Source organism: Pimephales promelas, chromosome 3, assembly GCF_988280905.1.
Source record: "Pimephales promelas chromosome 3, fPimPro1.hap1.1, whole genome shotgun sequence".
Classification (NCBI taxonomy): Eukaryota; Metazoa; Chordata; class Actinopteri; order Cypriniformes; family Leuciscidae; genus Pimephales; species Pimephales promelas.
Genome location: NC_142771.1, coordinates 12,610,493 through 12,627,859, shown reverse-complemented (window position 1 = coordinate 12,627,859; position 17,367 = coordinate 12,610,493). Strand labels below are relative to the sequence as shown.

General features: G+C 36.1%; 1 protein-coding gene across 4 annotated transcripts in view; it reads left to right on the top strand.

The window, feature by feature from the left end:
* The window catches only part of sun1b (Sad1 and UNC84 domain containing 1b), a 32,904-nt gene extending 15,859 nt beyond the window's left edge, over positions 1–17,045 (top strand). For 3 of the 4 annotated variants that reach the window (XM_039662716.2, XM_039662713.2, XM_039662712.2), the window contains 18 exons: positions 609–842; positions 1,090–1,170; positions 1,761–1,868; positions 3,432–3,527; positions 3,722–3,820; positions 4,113–4,206; positions 4,771–4,829; positions 6,447–6,649; positions 6,726–6,986; positions 9,180–9,272; positions 9,769–9,812; positions 9,904–10,048; positions 10,135–10,401; positions 11,665–11,749; positions 11,834–11,949; positions 12,788–12,955; positions 13,092–13,184; positions 15,273–17,045. In XM_039662716.2, the coding sequence (XP_039518650.2) occupies positions 609–842; positions 1,090–1,170; positions 1,761–1,868; positions 3,432–3,527; positions 3,722–3,820; positions 4,113–4,206; positions 4,771–4,829; positions 6,447–6,649; positions 6,726–6,986; positions 9,180–9,272; positions 9,769–9,812; positions 9,904–10,048; positions 10,135–10,401; positions 11,665–11,749; positions 11,834–11,949; positions 12,788–12,955; positions 13,092–13,184; positions 15,273–15,389 (2,363 nt within the window). In that variant the 3' untranslated portion in view covers positions 15,390–17,045. The remainder of the gene's footprint in view (positions 1–608; positions 843–1,089; positions 1,171–1,760; positions 1,869–3,431; positions 3,528–3,721; positions 3,821–4,112; positions 4,207–4,770; positions 4,830–6,446; positions 6,650–6,725; positions 6,987–9,179; positions 9,273–9,768; positions 9,813–9,903; positions 10,049–10,134; positions 10,402–11,664; positions 11,750–11,833; positions 11,950–12,787; positions 12,956–13,091; positions 13,185–15,272) is intronic. The other variant, XM_039662717.2, reaches the window with a different exon arrangement.
* The last annotated feature ends 322 nt before the right edge of the window (positions 17,046–17,367 follow it).

The following is a 17,367-nucleotide window of genomic DNA, read 5'->3' as shown; positions in this document are numbered from 1 at the left end:
TTGATAAAAATGGTAAATTTAGAAGAAAATTTCAAATGGCATTTAGAGGCTTTTGCATCTGAACTCTTCAACTGTTTATGATAGAAGTTCAAGATTTTGTTTAAGTTAGCAGAGTAAATAACATCCTCTTTCCTTTGCGTTTCACATCAGTTTAAAAAAGGACCTTTTTGACATTTTCAACTTTCTTTAGTGTCTAATGTTGCTATTTGAGCTTGAAAAAGCTCTGCAAAGTTACAAACCTTAAAGTCACTCCGAAGGGAGTTATTCTCTATATCAGTAAACACTGTTTCTGAAAGCCTCAATTGTTGTCTTGATTTCTTTCTAGGGATAAACAGGACAGAATTACCACTTAAGGCATACGCAAAATAAATGTTCCAAGCCTGGTTGAGTTAGTCGTGTGATGGAACTTGCGTTTATGGTAAAAGGGTCATTACATTCCTGAAATGCACTCGAAGCAGTTAACCAATCACAAGACACTTGTCCACCCAACCAATCAGAGTTCACTGCATAATCTAGTAGACCCAGGAACAAAATCAAGACTTTGTAAAATGGCTTCTTAAACAGTGTGCTTGAGATTTATTTGTTATTTTTCTTAATGTTGTGTTCAGCACTGAGACGAAGAACGGCTAACAGCTCTCTGTTGGAGAATGGAGATGCCAGTAAAACGGAGGCGCATGCTAATCTGGCTAACGGCTACATCTGTAAGGACTGCTCGTTCCACGCAGACGGGAAGGAGGATGAAACAGTGTTCAATTTACCGTACTCCGCGTCGTCAGTGCATCAGACAGCTGTAGATGGCACTGTGACCACCTCTCTGAACAGTGTGGACAATGACAGGACAGGTGAGGAGGACATCCATCTTGTCACTTCGCAAACATCGAATTATGCGTCTCCATAATTTAAAAAACGTAATGTAATTTCTGGTTCACCAATAAGCACCTCACCTTAAATGTATGAGGACATTTTAAGATTTTTTCAAGTCCATTGTGTAATTCTGTTTTAGTGCTATGCAAATTCATGCTTGCTCTTTTGAATGGAGTGAAATGCATGCTGGGATTTTAGGTGATTTTTGTGGTATGTGTGTTTCAGCTCATGACAGCTACTGTGGCAGTGTGAACGTGCGAGATCTGGCGACCGCAGACAGACATCTCAATCTCAACGGCTCCCTCTGTAAGTACACACAGTCCTTCAGCAGCAGACATTTACAGCAGCTACTGCTAATGAACCATCAAAACATATAATGTGGACATTTTTCTGTAGTGAAAGGGCATCAACAGGATATTTGTGGGGTTATTTGTTTTTGAGTGGCTACTTTAAGGACAGAACCTAATCCTGATGACCAACAGAGCTTGTGATGGTCCTTTATGAATGAGATAAAGGATGGCAAATTGATTGTCCACCCAATGTCATTGGGACAAGTATCTACACCTTTGAGTTAGCAAACACTTCCTGCCTTTACAGCTTAGTGTTTTTTTTTATTAATTGCATGCATGTTATGTTTTCAGTCATTTTGATTGTATTATTTAATAGGTTGATATTTTAAAATAAACTACCATTTAATAGTTTGGGATCAGTTCAGTTCAACTTAATTGTCAGACTCAGGGTCCATTAGAAAAGCATAACAACATTACAGACATCCAACACCTCCCACTTTGAGTATATGATTTATTAAATGTATATTCTTGACTTTATTCATATAAGTTGTATTCCTTCCCATGAGTTGTGATGCTGATGTTGATGTCGTCACTGCTGACTTACAGGCGACGACTGCAAAGGGAAGCAGCACATGGAAACACACATGGAGCATAAGCGCTATTCCTTCACCCGTCACCTATTTACAGCCTTGTGGGCCCTTGTTTCTTACACAGGTTATACACCTTCAGATCTTTACACACCTTCCTAGTAGACATCGACTTCAGTGTCTCATAACAGGAGAGACGTTTTGTGTTTTTCTTTTTGTAAGCTTTCATGACATGACTTGTGTTTTGTTTTATATATATATATATATATATATATATACACATGATCCTTCAGAAATCAATTTAACATACTAATTTGGTTCTCAAAATCAATTCTTATTATAAACTATGTTGAAAACAGCTGTCCTGCTTAATATTTTTGTGCAAACTGATGCATTTTGTCAAGATTCTTCGATGAATAGAAAGTCACCCGTCCCACAGGTGGGACGTTTGCCACTATATTTTTAAAACAATAATATCTTGGTAAATACCTTAAATAATATTGACAAACTATATATCATTTGAAAGCTTACAATCTCTAGTTTACATATTTGGTGACTGATTTTCAGAATATTTTACAGAGGAGCCATAATTTATCAATATAAAACAAGAATATTTTCATACTCATAAGGCGTGTTCAGACCTTTATTTTAAAATAGCAGTAAACATGAAAAATCATGAAAAAATGGTAGATACCTCAGTTTGTTTTCATGCCGAAAGTTCAAAAGATAGAATCCATTCAATTATTTTGGGAAAAAAAAGGTCTGAAAAGTTTGAAATATCAAGAAAAAAATAATAAATTCACCATTTGTGACGTGTCAGCTAGCTATGACTTACATGCGTGTTCTTTGTATGTGTTTCTTAGAGGTTCAATTCATATCAAAATCTGCCAAACTTCCCATGCTACTTCTGAATAGGATCTCTACTTCAGAAATTGTATGAAAATTGTGAAAATAATGGTTCATATCACTCAAAACACGAATGGAAAGGCAGGCGCCCTTATATGGGCAGTAATGGAGTCTGATTGTGCCCTAGTGAAAAAGTTTGGTACTGCGCTCAAACAAAATCTTACTGAAAGCTCATTTTTTGAGATATCAACCTAAAATTTGAAACACAACTTGTTCAGATTTTTGGCTTTGATCTTTCCGCCATTTTAGAGCAGCCCAGGTTTTGAAAATATATATTTTATGTAAAATATGAATAATTAATATTTTTACATTGTACATTTCCATAAACTCAAACTTCTATAACTTTTTTTCTGTTTCACTTTCTTAATTTATTTCACTTCTACAAAAATCTGCCAAATGTCTTCTTTAAAACAAGACCAATCATATGTCTATATTCCAAAGCATTCTTGAATTACAACCATTTAAGTTCGAAATTCAAAAAAAGGGGGGGGGGGGTGACAGTTAACAGGTTAAAGAACAGCTTTTTTTTTTTTTTTTTTTTTTGAAAAAGAAATCTTTTGTAACAATATAAATATTATCACTTTTGATCAATTTAATGTATCGCTCCTGAATAACATTATTAATTTCTTTCAAAAAGTATATATTTTACTGGCCCAAAATGGTAGTGTACCATTTTGAGTATATGATTTAATAAATGTATATACTCTTGACTTTATTCATATAAGTTGTGTTCCTTTCCATGAGTTTTGATGCTGATGTTGATGTCGTCACTGCTGACTTACAGGTGATGACAACAAAGGGAAGCAGCACATGGAGCATAAACACTATTCCTTCACCCGCCACCTATTCACAGCCTTGTGGGCCCTTGTTTCTTACACAGGTTATACACCTTCAGATCTTTAAACACCATTCCTAGTAGACATCGACTTCAGTGTCTCGCTTCAGAAGAGATGTTTTTGTGTTTTTCTTTTTGTTAGCTTTCATAACGCTAAGATGTAAGACACTAGAATGAAATTTGGGGGAAAGATGTGTTCGATAGCAGGATGTTGTCTGAATCTCTTCTGGTTGACTCAGGTTACGGTCTTCTGAGGGTTTGCCGAAGCTTCGGCTCTGCCGGTGCGTTTGTGGCTCGGAAGCTGAAGTCCGTGCTGTGGTTGGCACTGTGTTCTCCAGGTCGATATGATTCAGACTCCAGCATGCTCGCCCTGTCTCTCTCACTTCCTCCTCTTTCTCACATCATTTAGTTTTCTGCACAGTGAGCCTCCATATGACTTCTTTCTGAAGACTGAAATCATTTTAACCTGAACTTCCCTCCCTAACTTTTCAGCTCTGGTGATTCGAGTGCATCCATCTCTGTATCTGATTCTTTGACTAATAATTCTCTTCCCTCAATCATTTAAACCTGTCAATGTGTAACATGGACTAGCTATCACTCCATTGTAACTTCCTCTTCTGCTCTGAACAGGGAAAGCAGCGACTGGCGCCTTCTGGTGGCTGGGAACAGGATGGTATCAGCTGGTGGCGCTCATGTCTCTGATCAACGTCTTTCTTCTCACCAGGTAAAAGTTAAAAGTGTTTGGGCCTTTGTGTAAATATTGTGCTTTTGCTTATTTTTTTAACACACTCTAGTCAGGTCATCTTAATTTTAAAGCGCTTTATACAATTGAAATTATTTCCAAGTATTTTCACAGTAATAAACTGGAAAATAACAATCACAGATACAAACTTTATCAAATTTGAGACAAGCTCTAAAAAGATAATTGTATCCTTATTCAGCTCAATTCAGTTCACTAACTGTAAAATGTATTATGTAACAAGTTCAATTCAGCTCTGAGCAGCTTTACTAAAGACAATAGTGTCGTTATTCAGCTCCAGTCGGTTCAGTGTTGACAGTTTAGTTTAATAACACAATAACAGGGTTGATGATGTAAAATCCATACAACCATTCATAAATTCATTTAAAGAAAAATTGATTCAGATGTAAAGTGGAAGAAAACTGTCATTTTTCAGCTCAGTTCAACTTTTCATCTGATAATGTAAAGTGCAGTCAAATCCATAATATTGCTGGATATTACTTTTATTTCTTATATCTTTTTGACAGTATTTTTCTCTCTGTCTGTCAGGTGTCTGCCCAAACTACTGAAGCTTCTTCTGTTTCTGCTACCCTTCCTGCTGCTGTTCGGTGAGATTTGAGTTGGATTGATTTGTAATATTGTCATTAGAGGATAATTAGTACTTAATGTTAAAGGAATAATACAATTTACTAAATTTCAGCATATGTGAGATGCTGTATGACTTATTGAAAACACTTACAGTGATGTACCCAAGCATGTATTTTTGATGCATGCTCTTACATGCACTTAAAGGGATAGTTCACTTTGAAATTAATTTTTGATATGTTTTAGCTTACCTCAAGGGCATCCAAGATGTAGGTGTCTTTGTTTATTTTTAGGTCAAACCGTTCATGTCTGTCAGCCAGTCATATAATGGCTACTGGCGGTATATGGGGTCCACCTCAGAGCATGCACAGAGAAGTCCAAATTAAACATGATTTAATGAGTCGTAGATGTAATTACACATTGATGGCCTAAGACACGAAACGAGCGGTTTGTGTGAGAAAACCAACAATGCTTATATTGTTTTTACCTCTTGTAATCACAGTCACGTCCATGTACTCAGTGGGCGCGGGCGCTTCGGTCTGTGCAAGCTCCGAAAAGCCCCGGAAGTGATCTTAGGCCATCAATGTGTACTTAATGGACCCCATAAACCTCCATTATATTTTGACAGACAATAACGGCTTGACCTAAAAATATCAAAATGCTGAAAATATGAAAGTACTGCTGAAACAAAGACACCTACATCTTGGATGCCCTTGAGGTAAGCTAAAACATATCAAAAAATAATTTCAAAGTGAACTATCCCTTTAAATGTAAAAAAAATCTGAAACTTTAAAAAATACATATTTTAATGTTATAAAAATCTTATGAAGTCTAAACTGTCCTTTTGAGGTTGGACTACTTTTCCAGGTGGAAGACCTTTTGCTTGCATTACATACTAACATGAAAATAGTATTTCTGATCAAATAAATGACATATTGGTTAGCATAAGTGGTTTCTTTCAGAAACAGAAAAATCTGTATAGTTGCACAGAAGTGGTTGAGTGATTCTGTTTCACTTGACTAATTTTAGTACATACAATGTTTGCAAATGTTGTTTTAGTTCTTTGACTTCTACTTATTTGCATATGAGAACACATTTTTACTTTTTTTATTTGCATATTTCAAATGTATATGGACCTTGATGCACACTTGTTTGCTAGGCTTCCATTGTAAGTGCTTTTGTGGTAATCAAAAGCATGTCACAGAGCATTTTTATATGGTAAAATACCTTCTCCTGCTTGAATCTCATATACACAGACAAGGTATATTAAAGACAGTCATTTTTGTTGCAATTCCTTTTTGCGAGTCTAATGGCACAGAAACCATTGTAATGATCCAGACATTCCTTCACAAAACCACTGGCACTAATAAACAGCCACACTTATGCAATCATATGTACTTCTACCCAGATGGTTTTGCTTATTCTACTTTCACACTTATCCAAGATTGCACAAACGCACACATTCTCTTGTTCTTTCTTTCTCTCTCCCTCTCAAAACGCTGATGTGAAGTTCTTGCCCTGAAATCCTATTACGATTGTGTTTTTAGTACCAAAAAGTACTAAAATGTACGAGCTTTTAAACAAAGACTGTGTTATTTAGAGATCCTGTTTCCAAGGTTTCCCTCCTCTCTTGTTTTTAGGTTTCTGGTATCTGGGTCCAACCATCGCTCTGTCCTTCCTGCCAGCTGTAAACCTCACCGAGTGGAAAACAGCGTTCACTTCCATCGCATCACTTCCTTCCCTCCCTTCTCTGCCATCTCTTCCCTCTTTACCTGCACTACCTTCCTTTATAAAAGAACCACTATTTGAAGAACAACGCATCCCACCTTCAGCGATCTCTCAGGTAACGAACCAGGACCAATCACTAGAGTCAAATCTGATATTTTAAAGAATCTAATTCTAATCTGAACTCTTGTCAGGCTGCATCGGGGTCCATTGACAGCGAGCGTTTGGCTCGACTCGAGCAGCGTGTGGCGTCACTGTGGGAAAGCGTCCAGCAGGGGGAGCTGATAGCCAAGAAGCAGCATGAGGAGGCCGTGGGTTCCGTTCAGGCCCTTCAGGACCAGATAAACACACAGACAGACAGAGAGAGTCTCGGCCTGTGGGTCTCACAGCTCCTCGAGCCCAAGTTCAGCGCACTCAAGGGAGAGATGGAGAGAGAGACGGTCAGCAGGACAGAGGTGAGAATTATCAAGCTTCTGTGTTAAGGTTGCTTCCTCTGTTTAGATCAGTGGTTCTCAACTCCAGTCTTCGGGTCTGCACATTTTGTATGTCTCTCTTCTCTGACACACTCAGTTCAGTTCATAGTCTGTCCTAACGAGCTGAGGATCTGAATCAGGTGTGTTAAATAAGGGAGACATACACAATATGCAGAGCAGTGGGTCCCCAGGACTGGAGTTGAGAACCACTGGTTTAGATCATTAGATCAAAATGCAGGGTTCAAAATTATCATTTAAAGGTAAATATTTGGAAACCTTTTTTATGGGACTGTCCTGCTTTTAATATTATTCTCCACTGATTTTATTCAGAAATGTCATTATGTTTTCTTTTGAAATAACTCCTGCGCCTTTTTATTTTATTTTTTACAATAACTATCAAATATTAGATTGTATACAGTGGTTGTTATTATGTTGTTTAACCCTCTGGGCTTCTTCGGTCAAAAATGACCGAAAACTGTTACGTTTTGAAATGTTTAATTTTTTTGCTTGATCGGATCGGGCTGAAACTTGGTGACTTTTGTTGTATTACCTATATGAACACACAAAAAAACCAAGGAGATGATTCTGATTTGTTAAAGGGTCGTAAAAAAAAAAGTCACACTTAGCTTCCTCCCGGTCAAAAATGACCGACATAGGAAATGAATGGGAAATACGAAAAAATAGGAAAACTCAGAGAAACTTTTGGTGGTACAAGCTACAGATCAGCAACTGTGCAGAAAAAAAGTGTACAGCAATGAAGGGGTGACACTCTAGAACATCAAGAGTGCAAATAAGACCACCCCCCCCCCCACACACACACACACACACACACACACACACGCACACAAACAAACACACACACATACACAAATAAACTGGCAAGACTGCACCAGCAAATTTGTAGAATATGAAAAATAAAATCAATAAATGAGAAAAAATCTTGCTCAAATGCGCACTCACACACACACACGCACGCACACAGACATGAGAAATCATGTCTAAACCAACAAAAAGAATCAAAAAGCCTTTCTATGTATTTGAATAGGAAGCTATAGGCAGCCTACAGGCTGTACAGGACATTGCACACATGTAACTGTTTTTTAAAGCCACTAGGTGGCGCTCTTCTACTTGAATTATTTTTTTTTTTTATTAGCTGACACTCTATTTTGATGTGAAATGTTGTATTTATTGAAAAAATAAAATAAAAAACAATATAAAATAAAAATATGTATATTAATTCTAATGGAAAAAATAGCTCATAAAAATTATATAATTAATGCAAAGTATCATAAAAAATTCTAAAAATTCTAAATAATAATCATAAAATATTATAAAACAAAAATATATTTGAATGGTTATCCTGGGAAGAAGTAAAGTAAAAGTTCTTGACCGGGAGGAAGCTAAGTGTAACCCATTTACGAAGAAGCCCAGAGGGTTAAGAAGTTTAAAGGCCCTGATATACTATACTGATATGCCCTGAAATCAAAGAATGAACTGATGTGATGTAGGCCTAGTTTTTGAACAAAATCAGGGCAAATCACAGTTCATGTGGAGTTCGTTTTGGGAGTTTGAAACAGCTTGCCAAAGCGAACTTTCTTTGGAATAGAAAAAGGTCACTATGGCAGCTAAACACCTTGGTACTACCGTTGGTCCGTGGCAATTGTGTAATAAGTGTGTGCTGAGGCTTCGCCGCCTCTCACGTGGAAATCTTTTGGGCTTCTCCTGTTCAGTCCGTCGAGGTTAATATGGTAAAGCTGCTTGATTTTAAGCAATTTGTTGGATAAAGTGACAGCCTATTCAAATTAACATGATTTGACTTTACTGGAGTGCCATAGAGTTTGTGCAAATATATGTGCATTGCTATGATCTGGTGCTTTTTGTTATTAAGAGAAAAGCGTGCGACACATATTTACATAATTGCTCTCAGCGTCAGATGTTCGATAACAGTATTTCATGGCTTACGTTTCTAACTTTGTTTTATCTCTAAACGAAGAATGAAAAAGAGCTTTACCATGAGTATATCGGAGCCTTAACTGCCTTAAAAGTTGCAAAGGCATTTTGCTTGTTTTGCTGTGTTTATGTACAATCCATGCCTCCCTCTGTCCCCAGTGGCATTATTTTACCCACAACTGTCTTTTTAATGTGTAGTTGTTTTTCTCTCACTGTGTGTTCCAGACTGAGGAAGAGCGCGTGCAGCATCAGACGAGGATCGAAACTCGACTAGCCGAGCTGGAACTTCTCCTTCAGAACCTGAACTCTAGAACTGAGGTAGAACACACACACACACACACACACACACACTCTTTTGATGCCTTTGTGTCTTTTTAGAATTACTGCAATTACAAATTAGAGATTGTTTTCCCATGTCCTCTGATTATTTCTTGCCATTGCAACACTCATCACTGTATTTTGTAAGAGAATAGTCAGTAAAAGGAAGTGCCAACTGATCATATAAAATAATAAAAAAGGCATAAACTACTGTTCAGAAGTTTGGGCTCTATTCGATTTTTTTTTTTTTTTTTTTTTTTTTTTTCTAGTTGTTTAGTTGAAGTTGTCTAAAGAAGTCTCTTCTGCTCACAGAGGTTGCATTTATTTGATTAAAAATACAGTAAAAACATTGATATAATGAAATATTACTATTTAAAATAACCGTTTTCTATTTGAATACATGTTAAAATGACTTTTATTCCTGTGAGCAAAATCTTTGTATTACTGGATTACACTCATTCATCTAATTGTGTCTCAATTCTCTTCTCATTCAAAGGAAATCCATGTAACACAGCAGACTCCAGTACAGGCCCCTGTCAGGTAGACATGCTTAAAAATCACCTGCAGATGTAGTTGTACGGGGCACTTCCTGTCTCAGTATTAACATCCGCTCTTGGCTTTTGCTCTTCAGTGTTGGAGTGTCTCAGGAGAACCATGATGCTTTGCTCTCTGAGGTTCAGAGGTTGGAAGCGGAGCTGGGCCGCATCAGAGAAGACCTGCAAGGGGTGATGGGATGTCGGGGGAAATGCGACCGGCTCGACACCATACATGAAACGGTGTGTAGTGTTTATACAGTGCTCATCCTGTTGCGGTTTTCACTTATATATATATAAATATATATAAAATCTGATTTCTTCCCCAGGTGTCGGCTCAGGTGAAAAAACAGTTGTACGCTCTGTTGTACGGTCAAAACGGGGGTGAAATGGAGATTCCCGAGCCCTTGTTGCCGTGGCTGGCATCCCAGTACACACGCTCCTCTGACCTCACCGCGACCCTCATGACCCTGGAGCGCAGCATTCTGGGAAACCTGTCTCTTCAGATGCAGGAGAGCAAACAGCAGCAGTCCACCACTGAAACAATTACTCAGACTGTCGCCCACACCGCTGGGGCTGCTGGGATGTCAGAGGAGGTACAAAGCTAAAAAAAAATAACGTTGGCTTGATTAACTTTGCATCAGTTTTTTTTTTTTTTTTTGAGTTATGACAACTTTTAATTAAATTGTGTTCAACCAGCAAAACTGCATTATATTGTAAATTAAGTTTGTAAACTAAGTCAAATGCAATTTTTTAAGTTGATTACTCAAAGAAATTACTTGAGCTGTAGCCCTGAAACCAATTAATTTGATCTATTTTACCTAAAATCTGCAGCTAGAATAGCATATGCTAAATGTAACTTATTTAGCTTGGAATTTTAATGAACAAGTAAGAAATTACTTTTCACTGGCATCAGCGATGTCATTGTTTATAGAGTCAATGTAGTGTTTGCCTTCAGGTAGTCTAACTTTGAAGTCAACATAACTCAACAAAATAACTTGAAACTTAAATGGATCAATAAATTAGAACTTGTAAACTTGGAAGTTGTGGTAGCAAGTTTGCTGAATAACTTTTTTAGAGGTAATTATGCATTATCATTCAAAAGTTGGTGGTATGATTTTTTATTTTTTTATTTTTTTTTTGTTGAAATTATTACTTTTAATCGGCTAGGTCAAAAGTGACAATAAAGACATTTATAAAGTTATGAAAGATTTATATTTCAAATGAATGCTTGTCTTGTGAACTATGAAAGAATCCTGAATGTATGTATCATGGTTTCCACAAAAATATTAAGCAGCACACAATTCAAAATTGATGATGATGATTGTGTTTCTTGAGCATCAAATCATCATATTAGAGTGATTTCTGAAGGATCATGTGACACTAAAGACTGGAGTAACGATGCTGAAAATTCAGCTTTGATCACAGGAATAAATTACATATTGTAATATATTAATATAGAATATTAATATTAATATATAATATAGAAAAGTTATAAATTGTAATAATATTTCACAATATTAACTGTCCTTCTAAGCATAAGAGACTTCTTTCAAAAAAGAGACATTACAACATATCCTACCCAACTCCAAACTTTTGAGCAGTTGTGTTATGTATCTTGCTCTTTCAAAGTAGACTCCAACCTCATATCTTAACAACAGATGTAAAGTTTATTACACATCAGATGACACCCAATCTTTTCATGTGATGAGGAAAGAACGTTTATGGCTGCTGTTAACTTAAGTGGCCATTTTTGAGGAAACCGTTTTAGTTTTCTCGTTCAATTGTATGTTTACATCCGCCTTTTAAGATGCCTTTAAAATCTCTGAAATAATCCCGACTGTTTCCCTCAATCTCAGCAGGTGCAGTTGATCGTCCAGCGTGCGTTAAGGCTGTACTCCGAGGATCGCACCGGACAGGTGGACTACGCTCTGGAGTCTGGAGGTTAGCACGTCTGCAACACATGCACATATGAACATCACTGGCCCTTTAAAGACATTTTTCCATAAGACTGATGTGTGTCGGCAGGTGGCAGCATTCTCAGCACGCGCTGCTCCGAGACGTACGAGACAAAGACAGCACTTATGAGCCTGTTTGGGATCCCACTCTGGTACTTCTCACAGTCTCCACGTGCTGTCATCCAGGTACAGACCTAATGTACACCTTGAAGTGATAGATCATCACACATATCAAAATATGCAACTATTCTGTAGGTTAAACAGTAGAGAATGTCAAGGCCATGGCTTCGATTCCTGGATAAAATGAATACTTTGAATACAATCTAAGCTGATTTGTATATCAACATCAAATAAGTCCATAAATATAAATGTAAGAGTATCAGCACTCTGGTTAATAAAAAAATAAATAATAATAATTGTTTGCATATATTCTTTAATTATTCACAATTAATCCAACCAATCCAACATTTGTAATGTATTTTTATATTGTAATAAATCACTTTACATTTGAATCTCCAAATACTAATTTCTTTAATACTAATTACAATTTTTGGGGATGAAATGAGTAATTATAACCATTCAACATTACAGTATGAATGGAAAGCCATCATTTTTAACATTTAGGCTTTAGAAAATATAACTTTATTTAATGCAAGTTAACTTAAAAAAATCTTCACATAAACCCATTGTAATAAATATTATATTTAGCTGTGCCTTTAGTATAGCAGGGCTCAACGATAAGGATTTTTACTGGCCCTGCCACCCAAAAAAAGTGATTGTTTTCTTTGTTGTAACCTTGTATTTTAATAAATAAATAAACATTTTTACCTACTAGTGAAATTTCACAATTCTCGCTTTTATATCACAACCAAAACTGCTAGCCTTACTAATGTAAAGTTCAAACATTTTAACACAAGTAGTAAGTAATAAAATAAGAGCAAATGACAAACAATAGAATAAAAAAAATATGAAATAAACTGATGACACCAAGAAAGATGAATGTGAATTTCTGTCTGTGTTGTAGCCGGACATGTACCCTGGAAACTGCTGGGCGTTTAAAGGCTCCCAGGGTTATCTGGTGATCAGGCTGTCTTTAAGCGTGATCCCGACCTCCTTCTGCCTGGAGCATATTCCCAAAAGCCTCTCTCCCTCGGGGAACATCAGCAGCGCACCTCGACGATTCTCTGTCTATGTAAGAATGCATGCTTATGTCTGGTTTAAGAGCATGTACTGACACATATTTCTAGCTGGATGCTTAAACAAATGTGTTCAGAAGTGGTGTATAGTCACGTGTGCTGTGCTGTAAGTCTTGCTGTTTGTATCCGCAGGGATTAGATGATGAATACCAGGAGGAAGGGAAACTACTGGGTGACTACACCTATCAAGATGATGGAGAATCACTCCAGATCTTCCCAGTTATGGTAAAATATATACATACAGAATTTGCAGATGTACAATGTCCAGTGCTCCCCTACAGGGTTCAAGTTTTCCCTGGTGTCAGGCAATATGCTAATGTTTCCTCTTGATATTACTGCCTAGTCGACTCTTCCTTATGAAAGACAATAACTTTATATATGATGCACTTTCAGATTTAAAACTTAAAACTGCAGGATGTTTTCATTCACTTAGAGATGTTACACACTACATGAAAGGTCATTTTCAGAAATCCATAATTAAGGCAACTTAAAGGCCGAGGCATTTCCACGATACAGAAAATGTGGACAGAATCCCTTAATCCAGTTATAAAAATGTAATACATGGAATGTTACATAATTTGGTCAAATTTGGATCATTCAAAAGTAGGGCTAATCACTTAATCGAATCGGGGTATAGACTTGTGTCTGTGAATAATAAACCACTGAAAGACTGCTATTGAAATATGTCTTGGCCAGTATTTTATCATTTCATTTGATAAAACTAACGTCAGATATGCACAGAACCTCAAAGTCTATTCTACAACCCGAACACAGTTTGTTTTAACTTGAAGAAATTATTAAAGAAATACTGTATAGACCATTTCAAAAGATGTAAACAACACTGGTCCAGAAGCACTTCCTGTTTCAGTTTTTTAACACTACATAAAAGCTAGGATAAAATACAACCAACAGAACATTTAAAATTGAATCAAAAAGTTAAAAAAACATCTTTAAGATCTTTTCTTTACATGTGAAATAAAGAAAACAGTTACAAACTGAAACAGGAAGTGTTTCTGGGCCAGTGTTGTTTACATCTTGTGAAATGGTCTATATTACTATTGTACAGTAGAATTTGCTTCTCAAGGTAATAATAACAACAATAATAATAAAAGTTTGTTAAAACACTTTTAAGGAATATCACAATTTTTAAAAAAAAACATTAAATTTAATATTAATATTTTATATTAATATATTATATATTAATATATTATATTTAATATTTTATTTAAAATGTAATATTAAAACATTTTTAAGCAAAACCACAACCATTTGCAAACCTCTGCTGCACGACACTTTTTTTAACCAAGAAATAAAGTTATTTATATATATATATATATATATATATATATATATTTAAATGACATTATGAATGTTTTATATATTATTTGATTACCACTGTTTTTGGAAATACATTTGTATGAAACAGAATCAAGAAAAATAAAAAATAAAAACGGTGTAATTATTGTTCAAATTTTAATCAAAAATATGTTTGATTATTACATTTTATGAATGCAATTGAATAAACATCCTTTTTAACATAAATGTAATTAAACCATTAAAACTAAATCCAGAAAAAATAAAATGGAAAACACGTTATGTGTTTCCTAGTATCTTGTCGTTAGCTTAGCAACTTTTCTTTTTGGCCAAATTCAGCATTGCATGTCCCAGAACGCGTTTATAAAGAAATCAATTGTTATAGGCCTATGTCACACTTCCTGCTTCCGGATCGCGGAGTAGGGATACAGAACTTTCGGTCAACAGTATTTCTCGATAAGGATTTAGATTATCAGCCCTAATGTCTAAACCATCCGAGGTAGACTGACCACAAGCTATGAGGTTGTGAAACGAAGGTTTTTGCACCTGTTGAAGCTATAAGTTTGTATGAAATCAACCTTGTTTAAAGAAAAACATGTTTTATCCGCAATCTTAAGGGAAAAAAATACACTACACACAATCCTAAGCGTAGTAGCAAAGTCTGCTGATAGGTCCAACTCGCTGTTACCATAGAAACGTTAACCTTACTGGCTGTTGTTGTAGTGTACCGGGTTGCTCTGAATCAGGACGTAGACAGCCATACCTCAGCTTTCACGCATTCCCACTTGAGAGTTTTCATTTACCTTCCGAACCACATCGTCATATGAGGAGAGATTTGGTCCAGCAATATCTATTGATAATAAATTATAAATTGTGTCTATTTCATATATAGTTCTCTTTTAGTTAGCATGCTGCCTTTGTAGACAGCAGAGCAGCGTACTAGTGTTTAGCAATGAGCAGAAATGCTGACCATGGTTTATTTTTCCTCTTTGTCCCAAGGAGAAGAATGACAAGGCGTTCCAGATCATCGAGATGCGCGTGCTTTCGAACTGGGGTCATCCCGATTACACCTGCCTGTATCGCTTCAGAGTCCACGGCAAACCTCACACTCAATAAACCCCCTTTGTACAGTACCATATCACCCCTTATGTACATACAGGAAACGCTCGGACTTTGACGCTACGTTTTTAAGACTTTAATACGAATGATGGCCGAAACAGAGTTGCAAGGAGCACAGCGGGAAAGAGCCGTGCATTTCAAGCTAAGGATTTCCCACTCGTTTCCTTCCCACTTCCCTGTTCTTGCACTGATTCTCATGCCCTTTCGGCCGGGCCCCGTGTTACGCTCCTGCCCCGTAGAGGTATCTGTGCCTTCAGACAGAACACGCTTCTCTCATTTTACTTTTGTTTTCTGAATGTACAGAGACATGTGAAGTTCAGGACACGCTAATGTAAGTATCCCGAGTATCCGACTTCACCAGTCCGGAAGAGGGACGTTTTTAAAACCTTTACCACCGTTTACCCTCATGAGAATATGTCTGGGTCATATTTCCCCCTTGGAAAGTTATTTTTTTACTAAATCAATCTTATATTAGGGCTGCTAAGTTTTTTTGTTTTTGTTTTTTGCATTGTGATGTTATTTTTAAAGTTAAGCGACAAAAAGAAAATCTCATTACTGTGATGCAAAAGTACATATTATTTAAAAAGTTTTTATTTTTATATATTTATGATATCCTTCGTTTTACTGCTTTTTCATTTGTTCTGATTTAAATAATTAAATTGTAATACATCTTGATAAATTACTATTGAGTGTCATTTTTTTTTTTTTCAATATTAATATTGAGAATTTATTCCAATTACGTTTTTCTTTTGCATTATAATAATGTGGTCATTTTATAGGGAAATGTTCCTAATTTTCCAATAATGTGATGCAAAAAAAAAAAACCCCATCATAAAACAGTCATTTTTTGCTTTATAATGCTGACTGAAGCTACCAATCACAGTTGTGAGTTGTGTTATTTGTACATGCCATTTAGGGCTGATATTATTTTCAGTGTGAAATATGACCCAGATAGTATTTTAATTTTTGTACAAACGAACAGCCATAAATTGTAAGAGACTAGCTTGAGCTCAGATGGAGACGGGGAACGGGTGTTTATGGATGAGCATGTGGACTAATATGTGTACATTTGAACAAAACTGGACATAAAACGCTCGCTCACTCACTCACTGTTTGTTTCTCTCATCAGTAGTATATAACATCACAGCGCAGTCATGATACTCCGCAGGAATGTAACTTATTGTAATTAGCCCTTTTTAATCAACTTATATCAGTGTTTATTTTACATAAAGGGGTGCGCCCTGTCGTCTTTATCATCATTATTTTCCTTTTTATTGTGTTTTTGTCAAGCTTTTGAGTTAAAGTAGACAGCAGCGCACTGTTCTGTCTTTATAAAGGAAATGTAAGTTGCACAAGTCCTATGTGATTCATTGGATATGTTTAAAAAGCCAGGGGTTCATTTGCAGAACAGTGTCGTCAACACCACTATGTTGACCTGTAAGAGTCCGTTTGTAAAATACTATTGATTTGTTCGTGACTATTTATTTTACCGAATTTTAGCTGAGGTATAGGACTTTGTGCGGTGTGTTTTGTAAAATGCTTTTCAGTGCAAATTGGTCTGTTTATATTTAGTTTTGTTTTTTTGTTTTTCGGTCGTTATAAGATGGCTACAGTACTTTGACTTGTACCAGTAAAGAACTTTAATTTTGAGAATATTTGTATTTTTTTATTTATTTATTTTTTATTGAAGTGTGCTGAAGTGGTTTAAATAAGTTCATTTTTATAGTTGTACATGTAAGGCAGAGTCATACCAGTTTGAAGGAGGGTGAGTATTATGAATGATTCATTTTATTATTATTATTATTATTACATTGAAACACTGCAATTTCAGTGTGACCCCAACGATATTGCAGTCTTTGGTTGAACTGTTCAAATCTGTCAACCTGCTGAAAGACATGTTGAGGGTTGGTAATCTCCTCGGCGTCTAACACATGCATGTAGCGAATGATGGCCCTCATTTTGCTCTTTACTAAAT